General features: G+C 40.2%; 2 protein-coding genes across 2 annotated transcripts in view; one reads left to right on the top strand and one right to left on the bottom strand.

Moving 5' to 3' along the window:
• BBOF1 (basal body orientation factor 1) overlaps positions 1–17,845 on the bottom strand; it is a 74,381-nt gene extending 56,536 nt beyond the window's left edge. The window contains exons 1-4 of the mRNA XM_036734314.1: positions 17,712–17,845; positions 6,199–6,427; positions 4,252–4,317; positions 1,838–1,981 (exon numbers count right to left, since the gene is read on the bottom strand). Coding sequence (XP_036590209.1) covers positions 1,838–1,981; positions 4,252–4,317; positions 6,199–6,427; positions 17,712–17,773 — 501 coding nt within the window. The 5' untranslated portion in view covers positions 17,774–17,845. The remainder of the gene's footprint in view (positions 1–1,837; positions 1,982–4,251; positions 4,318–6,198; positions 6,428–17,711) is intronic.
• A 309-nt stretch (positions 17,846–18,154) lies between these two features.
• The window catches only part of ENTPD5 (ectonucleoside triphosphate diphosphohydrolase 5 (inactive)), a 39,790-nt gene continuing 36,631 nt past the window's right edge, over positions 18,155–21,313 (top strand). The window contains exon 1 of the mRNA XM_036734309.1: positions 18,155–18,221. The gene's annotated coding sequence lies outside the window, so the exon portion shown is untranslated. The remainder of the gene's footprint in view (positions 18,222–21,313) is intronic.

Raw genomic sequence — 21,313 nt, forward strand, 5'->3', positions numbered from 1 at the left:
ATTGGTGAGGGTCTTTCATCCCACACAACAGGTTCTTTGCTCCTCACTACCACCAAACGTGTGCTAATAACTCCCTCTCCCCCCAGCCTTAGTCTGACATATCCAGTCAATAATCTGGTTAGCAGTCTGGTCAGCACAGCTGTGTTTGACTTCCCTTGATAGTGAAAGGTTGCTCAATCTTCTCCCACTTAGCCATCAGACCCCCTTCCCCGCCTCCCCCAACACAGTCTGCAAAAGGAAAGTTCTTAAGGCTGAGGTTGCCTCTCTACCCAGTTGCCCCTAGGGCTTGATGTTTGTTGATTCTCCAGAGTCAGCCTGGAGGTATTTGCACTTCACACAGGCCTAGCTGCTCTGAGGTGATGTTCTGTCTTTTTTTGTGGAGAAACTTCAAAGAAACCAGAAAAAAAGATGTAAAGGAAGTAGATTGAGCAGTGTCAGACCTTAAACTACATTATAAGGGAGAGCACTGCTGAGGTACAAAAAGAATAATTTTGATTATTTTAAATTAAAATTTTCTCATATAAATAAAACCTATGTAGCCAAGAACAGAAGGAATGCAGAAAAAATAGGAAAAAACTTTCATGGATAATCTCTCAGGTAGGATGTGATTGGGTGGGAATGTTGCTGCAGTGTAGTAAATGAGGAGCTGGTTGATGTAGAAAAACATGAAAAGACTCAGACCTATGAAGGAAGATGCTCTCTGCCTTCAGAGAAACAGATGACAGGTGGAAATGAGCACAGTACAGTCTTACATATACGTATATAAGCATATAAGTGTACATAAGTCTGCTTAGATATCTAAGTCTATGTGTGTATATATACATTATATATATGTATATCGATGCCTTCTTTAGGGTAGGAGGGGAAGGGAGGTGGAAAAAAATAAAGTAAAAGTGCATAGCAGAGGACAAAAGAAAACCAACAAGGAAGCAAAGAAAAGCCAGGCAACTTTGAAAACAATGTACAGTATTTATTATATAGGTTTTCTTGAAGTGGAAATTTATTGTTTTATATTGAATCGTTTCTTATGGTCTGTTGTGTACCTGGCAATTTTTTTTTTCTTTTCTTATTTTTTATTTAAGATTAAAATTAAAAAAAAACTTACCAAAAAAATAGAACAGGTCTCCCTAGCTTACCCAGCCTTGAAGCATAAGGGCTACTCACAGGTTCCACCTCACCAACCAATCAGCACTAGAGCTTTGACTTCCTCTATTTCCCACCTATGCTGCTTCTCTCCTCCTTTGACAACCTGGTTCTCCACCCCAACATCCTGGGGACTGACCCTATTAATGCCAAACTGAGAGTGGACACCCCACCAGTATAGCCCACCACAGCTCACAACTCTAGTACTCAAGATCCACCAGTCTCAGCAATCTGGTAGCTGGGATGATAGGGGTGCCACAATTCCCCCCTCAGAAATAGCCTCTTCTATGAAATTTTCAAGAATTGTGCAACTTCTGACTGAGATTAAACCATGATTTTTACTGTACAGATATATGGAAAGGTATGGACTTTAAATTTTTTTTATAAATTATATTAGTTATTACAAAATATATGGCCCATCAATCTGTGCAAAATAGTAGCAAGAGCTTTTCCATCCAGCACTAAGCTCTACGTAGAAACAATGATGCTTTCATTTTTGTCTTTATGTCTCTAAAACCTAGCACAGTCCTTGAGACTTGATAAATGCTTGCTAAATGATAAATCAGTTGATTGCTCTCTTTCTTTCAATCTGATGGCCTCTAAGGTGACAAAGACAGTCATTTGCTCCCTTATAAAATCAAACTTTTAAAACAATGATGAAAATACGGTTATGATTTTAAAAAGGAAATCTTACCTCTTCTAATTCTCTCTCTATTTGAGTTTTCCTCCTTTGGAACTGCTTTATTGTTTTCAGTTCTATCTGAATTAAGCCAATTTCTTTGTTTTTTTGATTGTATTGCCCCTCCAACTCATTAATTTTCACAGAGTAGCGTTCTTGCTGCAAATAAGAAATTAAGAAAAAATTAGTGTAAAGTGTTAGTGTTTAGTATTAAGAAAGATCAGTGGGTTCACACATCATATTTTATTGAAGCTCAGTATAATAAGAACTTCTAAAAAATGGCACATGAGGTAATTTTTGCACCTGAAAAAGCTGAACCTAGGCCTGGAGGCTGGGACAGAGATTGAATGTCTAACGGGAGAGAATATCTATCAAGATATTATAATTCAGTTAGATGGAGAAAATCCTTCTAATTTTCCAGTTAACTGAGAGTTAAAACTGAAAGTCTCTTCTGTTTTAGCCTTTGTGCTGAAAATCTTTTCTACTAAATTTTAAGCTCTATGAGGGTGGCATATATTGTCTTATTTAATTTTTTTGGTCTCCCTCAGAGTTTAGCAGAGTTCAACTGTACTGTGCAGGTACTTAATGTTTGAGTAAGTTAAAATAAAATATATTTTTATGTCTCATTAAGTACAGCAGAGTCACTCTTTTCTTGACCATCAGTATTCTCATAGGGTTTTTATTAATTCTCATTATGTAGGATTACTAATAGAGATTAGTAGGAGATTGGATTAAATCTATACTAAATTTAGAATATACTGCAGAAATCTCTGGGGTTTTTCATTAAAATTTTGAAATTTTTCAACTACATCTCTAATATTAGTTTGTGTTATCATACTGCATGTTTGATTAGGCAAAGTATAGTTCAAAAAAAACAATCATACTTAAGTGTGAGTACTGCTTGAGATGTTGCTTCCAGTGATTTTTCCAGACAAATGGAGTTTGCTTCTACATGCACTGACATTTTTAAAAATGTTAACTATTTTCGCTGGAAATTTTTCTAAAATGTACTATGTTTTAGAATACTTGTCTTGTGAATCAGTGCACATTATGCATCAAGGATTATTAATCTTCTTGTGAGGAAGTGGTGAGATTACCAAGGACAGGGGTGAGAGGTATAAAGGAGATAACAAGCTACTGATAGTGAAGGAATCTCTATATACTGGTTCTTACGGTATTTGTTAGGTGTATGGACAGGCATTCACCCATTCTGATCACCGAGCTAATCAGTAAGCTCTCCATGGCTAGATGCAGTCTCACTGGTTAAGGCCTACAAGCATTATTTCTACACTGTCAGAAATTCCAGTGCTGACAAAAAACCATTAGAAGAGGAGGAATGGGATGGTGCTAACAATCAGCTTACAGCTTACATGGAGGTCTTTGAAAACAACTGGTAGATTCTGATTTGCAGGTTAGGGACCCCTGATATACATAATTTAACCCTTTCTGGATATATTCAATTATCATTATGCATATTATTTTATATTTTACTATACAGCAATAAAGTAATACACTCAAGGGTTATAGAAATATTTAGGGTTATTTTTGTCCTGTTCTTAGGAATGCATGTTTCTTTGCTCTTTCATAGTTCATGTTTATTTTTTCTAGTTTTTCTTTTATTTTGCTTCTAGCTGCCGCTTGTTTATTTCTGCCTTTTTTGGCATACTCTTAGTCTCCTACTTTTTCACTTCTTATCTGTTCTGTTGCAGGGTCACAAACTAAATAAACGTTATCAGAAGTCCCTGTAGAATAAGACGGGACAGAGAGGCGGCATTGTGGATAGAGCACTGGACTTGAAATCAGAAGATGAACTTTCACTAGTTCAAATCTGGCCTCAGACACTCTGGCTGTGTGACCTTGGGCAAGTCACTTGACCCTGTTTGCCTCAGTTCCCTCATTTATAAAATGACCTGGAGACGGAAATGGCAAACTACCCTCAGCATCTTTGCTAAGAAAACCCCAAATGGGGTCACAAAGAGTCAGACATAACTGAAATGAATGAACAACAACAACAAAGTAGAATAAGAGTCACAGGACCCTAGACTTAGAGATGGGATTGTGGAGGTCATCTAGCCCAATGTTCTCATTTCACAGATTAGGAAACCAAAGCTCCAAGAGGTTAAATGACTTTGCTAAAGTCACAGAGGTAAAAAGTAGAAGAGCATGGATTTAAAAGTAAACCCTTTTATCCAAAATCAGGATCCTTTCCACTGATATACACTGCCTCCATCTAAATGAAGGTTTTCTGAATGCATAAAATACATGAATTTGATTTAATGCATAGCCTTTGTGACAATCATTTGAGTTGTTCCATGTCCTCTTTGTTTTTTTTTTTTACCATTTCAGGTTCTCAACTGTGCTCTGGACTGCGGAGACTATCAGAAACATTACCACTAGAGAAATACAGTCACTGGGTACAAATTACTCACCAGAATTTCCTTATCAATCTCAGATTTGTCCTTTGCATCTAATAACTGTTGTTTCAGTTTTTCAATCTATATTAAAATAGAAATGGAGAATTATGAAAGTGAAGAAAATGCTCTATACTGTATCCTGACTAAGTAGTCTAACTTTCAAGTGCAATTAAAGCCACTAAGTCATTGGAAGAGGACCAACAAATGTCTTAGTTAAAAGAAGTCAACTGGATTCTCAAATCTGCTTCTACATTAATCTATTGCATTATCTTGTTTTGGTTGAAGTATATGATGAAAATCCAGTTTTCTAAAGATATGTATTTGGAAAAAGGATCAGCATTTTAGTAGGAGAGTTTCTCCAATAAAAGTCTCATTTCCAAGATATATAAGGAATTGATTCAAATTTATAAGAAAAAGAGCCATTTTCTTAATTGACAAATGGTCAAAGGATATCAAAAGGTAATACCCAAAGGTAGATATATTCAAGCTATTTAACAGTGATATAAAAACATTCAAAATAACTAATAATCAGAGAAATTCAAATTAAAGCAACTCTGAGGTTGCTCACATCCATCAAATGACCAAAACCAGAAAATAACACATATTGCAAGGGCTAACTGAAAAAAAAAATTGGAAGAAAATACCACCTTTCCCAATGATTCAGTTATCCTTTATTTTATATTTTACTACATGGTAATACAGTGATATACTGAAGGGTTACAGAAATATTTAGTGTGGGGTTGTTGTTTTTTTTTTTCCTACCCTTAAGGAAGATATATTTCTTTCTTGTCATAGTTCATATCTAACTCTTAGAACCTAACTCTTGGGAAAAGTTCCTAATTTTCTCTGGATTATTTAAAAGCTGTCTCTGGGATATAATGGGACCACCAATAAGACTAGACAAAAGTTAGTTAATCTTGATGAATGCAATACACTATGCTGTGCTTTTTCTTTCTAGTCTTTGTTTCTTCTGTCTTCATGGAAATCTATGTTTGTGGGAAAGGTCGGTAATCTGCTAAAGATATTTATGTTTCTAAGGCTATTGATACAGAAAAGAAAATGGGAATGTGGCTGGCACTGATAAGTATAAACTAATATCCAATTATTACTGGTAAATGTATACAAATAAAGGTTTTGTAGGACACAGAGTGTTCGCAAGAATTTTAGAAATTATTTTATGGCTGATCTAAAATGTCACTTTAAAATCGAACAGTACAAGTTCTGCATTCGTTGAAGATGTCCTATATGGTTGCTACCTAAATAATTTGTCAATATTTAATCTCAGTTTTATAATTCTTCTAACTTCTTCACCTCTACTAATACTTTTATAATAAATTGACTTTACTAACAATGGGAATTGGCTGAGGACATTGCAGCACTCAGGCACAAAAAAGGCTTCTTTTCCCAACATCCAACAACAGCATTGATGTGGTTAATATTTATCCCTACATTTTCAAGGTGTTTTTAGGCTTTGTGATCTTTCCCCAAAAACATCAAAAGATGCCCTCAAAAGTGCAGAACTGAGACCTGGTTCTTGATTTTGAGAGCTTTTTCTCTAACTTATGCAAAACATAAATGTACACTCACAAATTTATGTAAACAAAGAATAACAGGAAGCAAATTTGTATTTTATATTTAAAAATAAAGAATTTTAAAGGATTTATCAATTTCACCAGCCAGAGTGGAGTGGAGAACGGCTAACGTACAGACAGATTCAGGCAAAATACATTAAAAATTTCATAACTTTCACTGCAAACTATCAAATAAATGCTTATGGCATACTGGAGAAGAAGGGAGAAAGCCCTAACAACTAAGGAGATCAGGAAAGGGCTATCCAGTAGATGGCATTTAAGCTGTGTTTGTATATCCTGGGAAGAGTTCTTTAGCAAATGCAAGTTAAGTCCACCAGCAAAAGTACTACGTATATCCAGTAAAATAAGATTCAAGAGGTTTTCTACGTACCATAAGGTCTTTGTCTAAATCTTGCCTCTTTATGTAGCTTAATACAGCCATTGTATCTTTCTCCATTTTGTACTGCTGCCTCTTCAAGTCCTCATTACATTGTGCCAATCTCCGAACAGCCTCACGATATCCATCCCGGGATATTTCGGAGACTTCCAGTCTGGCCTCCCAAAGGGCAGCATTAGCCCTGGCTCTCTCTAATTCTATTTCATCCCTTTTTGCCGGCTTCCTGAATGAGAATGGTATATTCATAATTAGTATATTTTCTCTGTAGGTCATAATTTTTTAAAAATCTCACTTGGCAAATATAATCCAGTAACGCGTAGTTGTAACATCAATTGAGTTGGGACTTTCTTACTGTTTTAAAATGATTAATTAAGTGTCTTTGAGTCTTACTAGGTGCTAAGCCCCAGGCCCAAACCCCTAATTACTAGGTGCTAAGCCTATGTGGGTGTGAAGCTTCCAGGGTCCTAAGGCGAGGTGCCAACTCCAGAGCCAATCATAGAAGCCTAAGTTTTGGTCATTCAGATGACATTTAATGACTCTGAAACGGTATAAGAGAAGATAGAGCTCTTTGCTCGGGGGCTCTCACTCTTGGTGGTGTGTTGATGCGGAGACTCCGGCAGCTGTAGCGAAGGGCCCTCCAGCTGGTAAACCCGGATGCTGGGACTTTGTTAAACTCTGATAACTATGTAATGGGATTTGAATCAGACAAGGTCTGTCTGTCAATGTTTGTAATTTGTTTGTATTTGTTCCGAAGTTCAGGGTGCTGGATTTTTCCCCTGAACTAAGTGAATGGTATTTGTATGCTGAATTAAACTTGTTAACCCCTTAAAATTGCTTTCCTTAGTAAAGCAGATCAAAAGAACCTGGACTTTGGCAGCGTGCTGGCAGCACTCTTGTTGTTGTGCTTGTGTTGGTTTTTCACCCCCACAGCAGCTGCTAGCCGGATTGTTGAAAGAGTAGGTTAAGTATCAAAAAGCTCAAAAGTTCCCTAGATGGCCCAAGATGCAGAAATAATGTGGTCTGATGTTTTTTTGACTCTATCCCTTTCTGAATGGGAGGAGTGGGAGTAAGGCAGAGAGCAGCACTCTATTTGAACTGGGGGGAACTACAGAAGGAAAGTTACAGAGCATGGTGGTTTTAGGAGGCAGCAGAAATGGCCTAACAGGGAAGAGTCTGTGAAATTGCTTTTTAAAAATATTTTTAAAACTATTTCAATATAATTGTTCATTAGGTCATTAGATTTTGAAAAATGTCTGAAAAGAGCATGTATTCACAGAGAGAGAAAAATTAAAGAAACAAGTAAGAAGTTTATTTGTAAAAAGAAGAAATTAAAAGGGAAAGCCTCTGGTTCCAGTCAGCCAGCTCACTGATTCCCTTGTATCTCTTGTCCCTTTCCCTTCTTACTAATTCATAACCCTGGACAAGCTTCTGTAACTACTTTCTCCAATCCAAATTCAGGATTTCTGGAGAAAGTAGGAAAAAATGGGCAGCTGAGTCTACTACAAACTCATTCTAAACCAGGCATTTTTAAGTGTAATGGAAAGTAAAGTGGGGCTTTTTGCTATTTTTTTTTCTTTTGGAATGCTTCTTAGCATTAAGGCAATCAAGTGCTTTTGATGGAGTCTTGCCTTTGTTTGAATCAAGAGTCTTTGAATCAAGAGTCTTTGATGACCTGCTTAAGTCACAAGAAAGCCTAAGTCACACGAGTTTGAGTCACATGGTTGTGATGCCCTCTGTGGGCTGACCCTGAAGAAGTGTATATATACTTAGAGGTTAGCATTTTGCTTTGGGGCTCACTCACTGAAAGAGTGTTCACATGATTTGGGCAGACAAGACGTTGGGTAGCCATTAAAGAGCTCCCCTCCTTTCCCCCGGCTTTGAAAACCCAGATGCTGGTGCTTCTCTCTCTGGTAACTATGTATGTATTGCTATGGACAGACAGAAGCCCTGTCTGCTGATTTGTGTTATTTGCTCTGTGTATATAATCTCTGCTTGTAATTTCTGTTTGTATTTGCTACGAAGTTCAGGGTGTTGAATTTTTCCCCTGAACTAAGCGAATGATATACGTATGTTTAATCAAAGAGAGATTGTAAATGCCTTTATGTTGCTTTCCTTCAGAAAAGCAGATCAAAGAGCCTGTGCTAACAGCCTTCCTGTGTGCTGGTGTTGTTGGTCTTACACCTCCACTGCAGCTACTAGTAACATTGGTGTTACATTAAATATCTTAAGTGTTATGAATCTCTGGCAATCTGGTGAAACCCATGGACCTCTTCCCAAAATAATGTTTTTATTATTTGGAGCAGCTAGGTGACACAGTGGATAGAATGCTGGGCCTGGAGTCAGGAAGACCTGAATCCAAAGCCATCTTGAGACATTGATAGCTGTGAAATAAAAAAGGCTTTCATAGAATTATCTCCCCTCCTACCCCACCCCCAAGTCTTTAGCACACTTAGCCATCATTTCCAGTCATACGTAACAAATCAACGGAGAAGAGACTATCTAAACAAATCAGACCTTGACATTGAAAGAGTTGCAAAAAGGAAGCAGAGAACTCTAGGGGGGAAATCTCCACTTCAGCAGAGAGAAAGGAGGAACATGAGAAGGAAAAAGAAAGACATCTTCAAAGGCCCACCTTCTCAGCCAAGGGAGGGCATATCTACTACTGTTCTCTGGGGGCTACTCTCTGGTTTCAGGTATACCACCTGTAGTCTTAGTCTCTGCCCATCTCAGTGCCTCCAAACTTTGTTCAGCTGAAAGATCTCATCCTCTCATTCCAAAACTAACTTGATCTGTCAACTCTTTCTCTCCAAAGAATTTCTCATTAGTCCCTGGAAGCTCGTGAGAGGAGCTACACTTCAATTTTCCACTCACCCATTTCCTTAATCCTTTACTTCTACCCCATCATCTAACTGAAATTGCTCTCTTGAAGGTGACCTGCTAATACTAATTACCAAAGCCTTTTACTTAGTCCCCATCTTTTGTGATTTATTGACATAGCTACAATATTTGATAAGTTTGCCTCCCTTCCTTGAAGTCTGTTAAGTGGTGTAGCACATTGGGTATTAGACTTATAGTCAGGAAGATTTCTTCCTCTGTAAAATGGGGATAAAAATAGTACCTACTTCCCAAAGTTGCTTTGAGGATCAAACAAGGTAACCTTAAAGCATTATAAATACTATTAGTTATTATTGTTAAGACTCCTCCTTTGATTTCCAGGAACTACCTAATTTTCCTACATATTAAGCCCTGTATTTTGAATTCCAATCCAATATCTCCAAGTGCCTATGTGATATTTCAAATCGAATATCCCATGGGCATCTCAGACTCAGTATGTCCAAAAGAGAACTCATCATACTGTCACTACCCCTTCTTATTTCTATTCAGAACACTACTATCTTTCTAGTCATACAGGTTTGCAATTTCAATGTCATCCTTGACTCCTCACTCTTGCCCTACTATATAATCAGTTGTCAGATATTGTCATTTCTACCTCCACATTATCCCTCATATCCACCCAACTACTCTAGTTATTTGGCTACTAAAATCATCTCTTCATGACTGACCTACTGCCATAGTAGTTCTTATGGTCAAATCAGTCAATAATGAAAAGAAATTAATTCAGGCTATTCACTAGAAGGTTAAATACTAAAGTTGAAGCTTAAATACTTTGGACACATTATGAGAAGATGGGACTCATTGGAAAAGACCCTGATGTTGGGAAATTCCAAAGGTAAAAGGAAAAAGGGTCCTTTCCATGGACATCTTAATCCTTTCTCAGTGGAAAAGAGTAGCTAGCCAATCACTTCAGGAGACTGCACTTACTTGGATCAAACAAAAGCATTTCAAGGAACTGCAGAACGCACAAAATAACAGAGGGAAGCAGGGATCCAGCCCAGGACAGCCTGGATGGTCGCTAGATGAGGTTTATCGTGCATGGAGATGGGAGTGGAGGGGAGCAGAACCCAGCGTGGGCGGCGGCACGACCAACCAGACCAGGAGCCGGGCAGAACAGGCCCTAGGACCCTGAATCAGTCACCTGTGGCAGTTACCAGACTTCTCAACCCACAAACACCAAAGACAACACAGAAGGTTAGTGAGAAAAGCTGCAGGGACAGAGTGAAAAGAGTTCACAGTTCGGCCACCACCCCAGGAGCACGGGGGATGGTGCAGCCACAGAACTACAGCTGCAGTTGCTTACAGCCCCAGGCCCACCTGGTGGGAGGAATTATGTGGCGGATCAGAGTGGGAGCGCAGAGCCTGCTTAAGATGTGAGTCAGGTCCAGATTGGTGGTTCTTAGGGAAGAAGGAGGGCTGGTGTGGCAGAGCTGGCTGTATAGAAATAGCTCTGAAAACAACAGCGCATCCCCTGAAGCTTGGAACAAAGTACTCTTTACTCTACAAGCAGTCATACCCCGCTGAAAAAACTCAAGGGTCAAGTAAATTGGCTGGGAACATGGCCAGGCAGCGAAAACACATTCAGATTCAGTCTCAGACTTTGGAATCTTTCTTTGGTGACAAAGAAGACCAAAACATACAGCCAGAAGAAGTCAACAAAGTCAAAGAGCCTACATAAAAAGCCTCCAAGAAAAACATGAACTGGTCTCAGGCCATGGAAGAGCTCAAAAAGGATTTGGAAAAGCAAGTTAGAGAAGTGGAGGAAGAACTGGGAAGAGAAATGAGAATGATGGGAGAAAACAATAAAAAACAAGTCAATGACTTGCTAAAGGAGATGCAAAAAAAAATACTGAAAAAAATATTGAAGAAAACAACACCTTAAAAAACAGACTAACTCAAACGGCAAAAAAGCTGCAAAAAGCCAATGAGGAGAAGAATGCCTTGAAAGGCAGAATTACCCAAATGGAAAAGGAGGTCCAAAAGAACACTGAAGAAAATACTACCTTAAAAATTAGATTGGAGCAAGTGGAAGCTAGTGACTTGATGAGAAATCAAGATATTATAAAATAGAACCAAAGGAATGAAAAAGTGGAAAACAATGTGAAATATCTCATTTGGAAAAACCACTGACCTGGAAAATAGATCCAGGAAAGAGAATTTAAAAATTATTGGACTCCCTGAAAGCCATGATCAAAAAAAGAGCCTAGATATCATCTTTCAAGAAATGATCAAGGAGAACTGCCCTGATATTCTAGAGCCACAGGGTAAAACAGAAATTGAAAGAATCCACAGATCGCCTCCTCCAAAGGATCCCAAAAAGAAAACTCCTAGGAATATTGTCACCAAATTCCAGAGCTCCTAGGTCAAGGAGAAAATACTGCAAGCAGCCAGAAAGAAACAATTTGAGTATTGTGGAAACACAATCAGGATAATACAAGATCTAGCAGCTTCTACATTAAGAGATTGAAGGGCCTGGAATATGATATTCTGGAGGTCAATGGAGCTAGGATTAAAACCAAGAATCACCTACTCAGCAAAACTGAGTATCATGCTCCAAGGCAAAATATGGATTTTCAACAAAATAGAGGACTTTCAAGCTCTCTCAGTGAAAAGACCAGAGCTGAATAGAAAATCTGACTTTCAAACACAAGAATCAAGAGAAGCATGAAAAGGTAAACAAGAAAGAGAAATCACAAGGGACTTACTAAAGTTGAACTGTTTTGTTTACATTCCTACATGGAAAGATGATGTGTATGATTCATGAGACCTCAGTATTAGAGTAGCTGAAAGGAATATGCATATATATGTGTATGTATATATGTACATATATATGTATATATATATATAAAAATGTGTGTGTATGTATGTATATATGTAGGTGTGTGTATATATGTATAGACAGAGGGCACAGGGTGAGTTGAATTTGAAGGGATGTTATCTAAAAAAATAAAATCAAATTAAGGGATGAGAGAGGAACATATTGAGAGAGGGAGAAAGGGAGAGATAGAATGGGGTAAATTATCTCACATAAAAGTGGGAAGAAAAAGCAGTTCTGTAAGAAGGGAAGAAGGGGCAGGTAAGGGGGAATGAGTGAATCTTGCTCTCATCGGATTTGACCTGAGGAGGGAATACCATACACATTCAATTGGGTATCTTACCCCACAGGAAAGGAGGAGGAAGAAGACAAAAAAGGGGGGATGATAGAAGGGAGGGCTGATAGGGGGAGGAGGTAATCAAAAACAAACACTTTGAAAAAGGGACAGGGTCAAGGGAGAAAATTCAATAAAGGGGGATAGGTTAGGAAGGAGCAAAACATAGTCTTTCACAACATGAGTATTGTGGAAGGGTTTTACATAATGATACACATGTAGCCTATGTTGAATTGCTGGCCTTCTTGGGGGGGGGGCAGGGAAGAGAGGAGAGAATTTGGAACTCAAAGTTTTAAAAACAGACGTTCAAAAAAAAAGTTTTTGCATGCAACTAGGAAATAAGATACACAGGCAATGGGACATAGAAATTTATCTTGCCCTACAGGAGAAGAAGGGAAAAGGGGATGGGAGGGGAATGGGGTGACAGAACGGAGGGCTGACTGGGGAACGAGGCAACCAGAATATACGCCATCTTGGAGTGGGCAGGAGGGTAGAAATGGGGAGAAAATTTGTAATTCAAACTCTTGTGAAAATCAATGCTGAAAACTAAATATATTAAATAAATAAAATTAAATTAAAAAAAAAAGAAACCATAGTGGGGGGAAAAAAGGAAAAGGGGATGGCAGAGGAGGAGATAGATAGATAGCATCGTTGTGGAAATAAGGAACATTAACTTGGACACCCTAGCTGAATTGATCATCTTGCTGCTTCTCACCCATGACACTTCCCAATCTGTTCCCAAGCTTTTGCCCTGGTCTCTTTCCCCATGCCTGAAATGCTCTCTTATGTAAACTCCATCCCTCATATTTCCTCATTTCCTTCAAAACTGCTCAAGAGAGATTTTCCAGGTGAAGCTTTTCCTGAATACCCCAGCAACTAATGCCCTTCTTCCAAAAGCTGACATTTATTTTGTATACATCTTGTATATACTTATTTATGTTATGTGTCGTGCATTATCACTGTCACCTAGATAGAATATAAGCTTATTAAGGGTATTAAGGTAAGGTGTGTCATTTTTCATCATTGTGTCCCCAGATAGCGCTTGGCACAAGGCTTAATGACTGAATGATATATGCAAGATTCCATAACCAGTAAAGAGAAAAGCAGCAGCCCCCTGTTGCTCTGACCCAAACCCAGGTCAAGATTTTGCAGAGTCGAGGTGGGAAAGGTGGGTGGTGTGGGGAGCTGGTATGGGGACTTTGTTCTCAATCAGACGAAATTCCCAACCTGATCTGTCTCTGAGAGTCTGGAATAATACAATACTCAAGAAAACAGCAACAGGACCAGTCTGGTTCTTCCCTCCAAAAGTGCACAGAACCTGGCCCTAACATCAAGTCTGAAATCAGAAAGAAGACTGGGAGAATGAGCATGAATGAATGAATGAATGAAAAAGAATGCTACCACAAAAAGCTGTTATGGCAATAGGCATACTGAAGATACAAACTCAGAAGAGAATGACTCTAAAACACCTACAAATATTGCCTTGGGAAAACACAACTTAGGAACAAATTCAACTACACGTCATGGAAGAAATGAAGAGTTTAAAATAAAAAGTTAAAAATGTCTTTTATCAATGAAATAAGAGCACTAGAGGAAAAAAAACCTTGGAAAAGATAAAAGAGTTAGGCAAGAAAGGGAATTAACAGCTTGGCACAAAGCCTTGACCAAGCGATAGACTCCCTGAAAATTCAAATAGACCAAAGAGAAAACAATGACTCCATGGGACATTAAGATATATTAAAACAAAGTCAAAGGGCTAAAAAAAAAAAAAACAGAAGAAAAATTAAAGAAATCCATAGTAAAAACACCTGATCTGGAAAACTGATCAAGGAGAAAAAAAATTTAAGAAAACTATGTTCAAAAAAAAGGGAGCTAGACAAAAAGGGGCTAAGCTTAGAACTAGAGGGCAAAGTAGGGGGAAAATTCACTGGTCACCTCCTGAAAGAAACCCTCAAATGAAAATTCCCAAGAACACCATAGCCAAGATCTAGCACTTCCAGGTCAAAAAAAAAAATACTTCAAATAGTCATAAAAAAAGAATTCAAATACTGAGCAAAGCCACAGTCAGAATCACATACAATTTAGCAGCCACCTCAATAAAGGATCAGAGAGCTTAGAATATGATATTCCAGAAGGCAAAGAACATTGGTTTCCAGCCAAGAATAACTTACCCAGCAAAACTGAATGTAATCAATCCTACAGGCCAAAAAACAAAACAAAAAACAACTGAGAACTTCCAAGAATTCCATAAAAAAAAAAAGTTGTGTAGAAACTTTGAAATTGCAACGCAAGAGTTAAGAAAAACACAAATGATCAACGCAAGATAAATGGTTTGCATTCTAATATGGGGAAATATGAAATCTACCATCATAACAGTCATAGAAGAAGTCTAATTAGGCAGAAGGCCTAGCAGTGTTTTAGTTATGTCTTGGTAATCTTAAATGAAGAAAGGAAAGGGGGGGCTGTAAGAGGGATACACTAAGGGAATAAGGGAAAGGAAGGTTTGGGGAAATTATCTCCTGTAATCAGGATGCACTGGTAGAAGTCCATACAAATAAGAAAGAAGCAATGGGGGAAGCAGCTGACACTAGAACCTCACTCTCCTATCAAGTGGTCAAAGGATGAAAGAATACACACATAACACTCATTTGTGTATCTATTTTACTCAGTAGAGAAACAGGAGGGAATCTGAGGAAAGGGGAATTGGAGAAAGAGTCTATTAAGGGAGGGACCAGACCTAAGTAGAACAAACTCTCAAGTATCTACAAAAATAATGGTAGCTTTTTTTGAGATGACAAAGAACTGAAATCCGAGGGGGTTTTCATCAATTGGGGAATGACTGAATAAGTTATGGTATACAAATGTGATGAAATACTATTGTGTCATAAGGAATAACGAAGGGATGTGAATGCAATGCTGAAATAGTGAAGCCCCCTCATCAGTGTGGGACAAGACCTTACCTCTCCTACCATCCACCCTCACCCTGCACCCCTTCTATATTTTTAGAAACTGCTCTGCTCAGAAAGTAGAGATAAGAAATTACATCAGTAGACAGACACCTGCAAGGTCCTGTTTATCTAGCTTTTACTCCCTTTTCCCTGGCCTCATGCCTGCCTTTTTGTTTTTTGTTCTCTGTTGCTGGGAAAAGATTCCATGTTTAGAATGTGAGCTCCAAATCCAGTCAATAGGAAGAGGAGCCAGTAGGGGGTAGGGGAACTCTACATCAGGTCTATGTAACTTGCTTTGAGCTGTATGCAAGACACACACACTTGCTGGCATCATCTTGGGCCACATTGGGGTGTGTCCTTTCTCATGAGAAAGCGATAAACTCCTTTTTGCCTTTTCTCAAGAACAATCTCTATTTACTTTTAATGTGAGTAGTGGTCTCTGACCCACACAGGCGGTTCAGAGAAACCTGAGAAGATATGCATGAACTGATATAGACTAAAATGAACAGAACCAGAACAGTTTATACAATGACAATTTCTAAAAACAAACAACTTTCCGAGACTTAGGACCTATGATCAGAGTAGTAACAACAGACTACAATTCTAAGGAACGAATGATGAAATATACTACCCATCTCATGATAAAGAGGTAAAAGGCTGAGCATAGAATGAGGTATGTATATGCATGAATGTGTGTGTGTACACACACATATCAATACATATACATACATGTAAGTCACTTAACTGTTTGCCTTAGTTTCCTCAAATGTAAGATGGGAATAATAATAGAACCTACCTCGCGCAGAGTTGCTCTGAATATCAAATGTGATATTATTTATAAAGGGATTAATAGTGTCTGGCATAGGAGGCATTTAAGAAATGCTTATTTCATCCACCTATGTTTGTGAGAATGTGTGTATATACATATATCACATACATGTGTGTATGACATATATGTGATCTGGCCAATTCAGAAATTTGTTTTTATTTTAAAATAAATCAATAAACAAATGTCGTCATATGACATGGAAGCTCCTGGTTTGGGAAGGTAAGACTGGCAGAGCAGATAAAGTCCTACACTCAAACTCTTTGAATCCTCTACTATTTACTAGCCCTGTGACCTTAGGTGAGTCATTTAACAAGCACTTTCAAGCCTCTAATAGCACCTATCCCACAGGACTAATGTAAGGATTAAATGTGATAATGCAAACCTTAAAGAGATATAATTGTAAACTCTTATTAGATCATATCAAATGCGTGTTGCTATGGCCTACAAGCAGAAATTTGCAGATTTGTAAATAAGTACCCAATCTACAAATGGCCAGATAATCCTCGTCCAAATGGAAAAATTGTTTTAGGATCCTTTAAAATCATTTGAACAATTACCTCTTCACTCAGTTTGGATAACAAGAGGAGGGTTTCTTAACCTGGAGGATATAAGCTTTTTTTAAAAAATATTTTGATAACTTTTTAAAAAACATTTGGTTTCCTTTTGTAATTCTATGTGTTTTACAGTATGTGTTTAGAAATAATATTTTGAGGGTCTATAGGCTTTGCAAAGCTGCCAAAATGGCACCCCTCAAAAAAGTTAAGGACCCTGGCAAATGACTTCGCAGGACTGAGTGTCAAGACGTCTCACCAGTTCAAAATTCGGGTTCTGAATTGTCCCATTCAACTATGTGACCTTAGGTAAGTCACTTCTTCATCTGTAACAATAATTAAAAACAGCTAGCATTGTAGTGCTCTGAGGTTTGCAAAGCACTTTACAAACATTATTTGATCCTCACAACAAGCTCGTGAGGTAGGTGCTGTTATTATCCCTACTTTACAAGTGAGGAAACTGAGGCAAGGAGAGGTGGAAGTGACCGGGCCAGGGTCACACAGCTAGCAAGTGTCAGAGACTGAACTTGAACACCAGCGAATGTGAACTCCACCACCTAGCTGCCTAAGTAAAAAACCTGGGCTTGGGTTTTTATCTCTGTCTTTTCCGGTTCTAACGTTTTGTGATTTGTAATCCCTTACACCCCAATACCTTCTGAAGAGTCGTTTCTGAATATAGAAAACATTAGAGACCACCCCTCCTCTAACTTCCTGCTTCTTTAGGAGTGTGCCGGTAAATATTTAACAACTAGCTCTACCCCTCCCCCGCCACAAAGGGCAGCACTTTTAAGTTTTATTCGCACTATGAACATTTTCTCCATCACCTTTTTAAGTCTACACAATCGACAAAACGATAAATCAAGCGCTGATTGGTAGCGGTCTGTCGATTTCGAGGTGTAAATGCTCTCACTGAAAATTTAACGATCGGCTCCGAGCGGGCTCCAGGTCCTCCCCACTACCTGAAGCGGGTGCCCAGGTCCCCAGGGTGGGAACTTCCCCCCACCTCGGAATCCCTGGAGAGACAAGCAGAACTCAAAGCGAAGCTTCCCCTCCTCAGCCCCTACCTCCTGTCACTACTCCCACCCCAAGAAAGGCAGGGCCCAGAGTCGGGCGGGCCTCGCGGGTGCCTCCTTACTTCTCTTTCTTTTCTTTGCCTTTTTTCCCTCTGCCTCTCTGCTTCCCTCTCCCCTTCGCCATGTTGGTCGACTTGGCTCTTCTCCAAATATAGCCTCACAAGGCCTCCGAGGAGAGCCTCCACCAGGACCTCTCTTAACGTCGCCGACTCTAGTCTGTCGCTAAGGAAGCCAAACGGCGCTTAGCCTAGAGCAGTTGCCCAGGACGCGCCGAACGCAGGCGCGCACGCGCACGCACACGCACACACGGACGCACGTGCACGCGCTCGGCGCGGGCGAGGAGGGCGGGGGGGATGACGCAGCGCTCGGACGCCGCCGCTGCCGCCTCGCCTCCGCCTCCGCCGCCCGTGGTGGGGGTGGGGGTCGGTGTCTCCGGGGGCGGGGCCGGCGAGATCTGGGGGAGGGAGGGAGGGGAAGAAAGGGGAAAGAGGGGGGGCACCGGGGTGGGGGGGGGGTGGGCGCCTGGCTAGCGCTGAGCTGGAGGTTGCCTGGCGGGAAGAGCCTGGGACGCGGTGAGTGACTGCGGCCGCCGAGGAGGGGAAGGGGGCTGAGAGCCTTGGAGAGGGGGAGGTCGCTCCTCGCGGGGCCCGGACTCCAGGCCTGCCGGTGCGGGGGTGACGGGAAGTGGGGTCGGCGGCCCGAGGTGGGGCTGGGGGTGGTCCTTCGGGAGACCCAGCTTGTACTTGGGATGTGGACAGCGCCCGACCCGGGCTCTGAGGCAGCGGATTCCGCTATTTGAGCGTATGTGTGTGTGTGTCCCAGTCCCTGTCCGTTAGTCCACCTGAACTGTCATTTGCCAGGTCCCCAAGCAGAAGCCCCTGCCTGCCTCCTTGCTTCCTCCCCCCGCTTCCCGCTTAATCAGTGTGCCCCGGCTTTGCATTTAGGGGCGTCTTTGCAGTGCCCTTCTCCCCATAGCTCCGGCCTCTCCGCAAGGCTGCGGTGCTTCCTGGATAACTCACTCCCTGCCTCCCCATTCATTCTGCCCAAACGTGGTCCAGATCGAGGCATTTGTGAGCAAGAGGCTGCGTGCCTGTGTGCCGGGCAGCTTGTGCAGAGGGTGCTGCTCAATCGATAAGTAGTTTCTTAAGCCCCGACCGTGTCCCGATCCCCGGGAACACCAGCACAAAGAATGAAACAATCCCTGCGTGCCCTGAGCCTACGTTCTAACGAGGGAGACAAGTTCACATAAGATCCTATAAAGCGTAAATACTTTTGCATAACAAACATACCAAAGTTGAGTACAAGGAGAAGGAAGGTACTGGAAATTGAGGGGATCAGGAAAGGCTTCCTGCGGAAGATAGTTTCTGAGTCGCACCTTTTTTTTTCTTTTTAAAATAAATTTATTGTTGATTTATTTTTAACATTCTTTTTTTTTAAAATGTGAGCTCTGAATTCTCTCCTTCCTGCCCCTCCCCCGCCCACTGAGAAGATAAGAAATGTGCTCTCAATTATATGTGTGAAATCATTGCATCTTTTTTTTTTCCTGGGAGCACCTTCTCTCTCCCTTTCCCCTCGCCTTGAAAAAGAAAGAAAAACAAGACTCTTGTAGCAGAAACGTATAGTCCAGCTAAATAAATTTTTGCACGTTGGCTAGATGCAAAAAAATATGAGTCTGAACTATGTCTTAAGGGAAGAAAGGGAGCCTCTGAGACAGAGGCAAGAAGAGACACACAGCCAGATGTTTGGTGAGTGCCTCTCAATACCACTTTCTCTCCCTTGAGTTGATTGATTTAATCTCAACATACAGCTGAAGAACAGAATTTCCTGACTAATCCAGAGGGTTGTTGCAAGGGCTCCCGCTTTTATCAAAATCGAGAACAAGAGTAGGGACCTGAATCAGCAGAAGTAAGATCACAATTCTGAAGGCAGGCCTGGGCTTGCTGAGACATGGAGCTTGAGCCAAATTCAGTATAAAGTTATTAAACTTCCTGAGGTGATCTATAAGATGAGGTGGTTCAACTAAGTGATCTCCAAGGCCACTTCTAGTTAAGTCCTGTGCGCCTATGACCTAGGGAGTCCTAGTAGCTGTTTCTGGTCAAATGAATATTCCAGACATTTGCATTTGAACAGAATGCTGGACACTCAACACATAGAACCCACAGATTTTCAATATAAAGGCTTTGTTCGTGCTTAAACAATACTACTTTGTGCTTATATAAGCCCTTTCTTTCACAAGTTGTAAAAAATTCTTACAGATTGTATATTCATTTCCTTATGTCTCTGAAATATAGTTCATAGGAGGACTACATATGTATCCCAAAAACATGGCACAGACTAAGAATCCAAATTTTTGAGCGAAGGTACTTAAGGAAGGCAAAGACATACCTAATGTCATTTAGTTAGTCATTAATGGACCTATCATATTATGACTTCCAGTCCAATATTTATTAGACTAAAAAATTGAAACACTGTTCTAGCTTAAGTCTTGATTTCAAATAAAATTTCATTTTTCTTTATATCCCCAGCACATAATAATGATAACTAGTATTTATATTGCACTTTGTGGTTTATAAGTCACTTTACAAATGTTATCTCATTTGATACAACAGCCTTGTGAGGTCATCGCTGCCGTCATTTTACAGATAAGAAAACTGAGAGGGAGAGACAGTGGCTTGTCCAGGGTCGTACAGCTAAGTGTCTGAGGCAGAATATGAACTCAGGTCTTCCTGATTTCAAGTCCATTATTCCATCCACTTTGCCTGGCATGTAGTGGGGACGTAATAAATGCTCATGCCTCTAGGCCAGTGACCTCCATAGTGGGGAACAAGGCATGATCCCGAAGGAGCCATATTATGACTAATTAACTAATCGTATACTTCTAATCAGAGGGTAGAGACATGGTTCAGCCACATCCCACCTTCCCTGCCAGAACTAGTGGTAATATATCGCCAACACAACACCGACCCTTAACCCACAACACTCCTTCACTTCCCCAGAGCAATAAACCAGCCTACCCACTTATGAACCTGGCTTCAGATCCCTCAGGGTGATTATAACCCAGCCTCTATCAGTGCTGTTGCCACAGCACGTCAGCCATACAAGTGCCATTTCAAAACTTCAGATGCTATTTCCCTCCCCCACCCCCACACAAGCATACTCACTCTTTTCCCTCAGCTCTTAGCCCACCTTCCAGGTCAGCAACTACTAAGTAGGATCTCCCCCACTCCTTTGTTCTTTTGGATGAAACCTCATGAATTTCATAACATACGCAGGTGACAAATCAGTTGTAACTTCCCTGTTATTGGCATGGGCACCCCTATCCAGTCACTCAATTTTATGATCTTGGTGTTATCTTTGACTTTTTATCTTTGCTACCTCCGTAGCTCTTGCATGTTTTCTCCACTGCCACAGTTCAGCCCTCATACTCTCTCATCTAGACTATTTTAAAATTCAGTTTAATTTTTTTAATTCCAAATTTTCTCCCTCCTTCCTCCTACTCTGAGAAGAAATAAAACCCATTACAAATGTGTATAGTCGTGCAAAACAAATTCCTGCATTTGTCAAGGAAGGAAAGAAATATGATTTGAGTTGTACTCTTGAGTCCATTAGCTCTCCATCTGGAGGTAGGTGGCATGTTTCATCTTGAGTCCTTTGGAATTGTCTC

The sequence above is a fragment of the Trichosurus vulpecula genome, chromosome 8, assembly GCF_011100635.1.
Source record: "Trichosurus vulpecula isolate mTriVul1 chromosome 8, mTriVul1.pri, whole genome shotgun sequence".
Lineage (NCBI taxonomy): Eukaryota > Metazoa > Chordata > Mammalia > Diprotodontia > Phalangeridae > Trichosurus > Trichosurus vulpecula.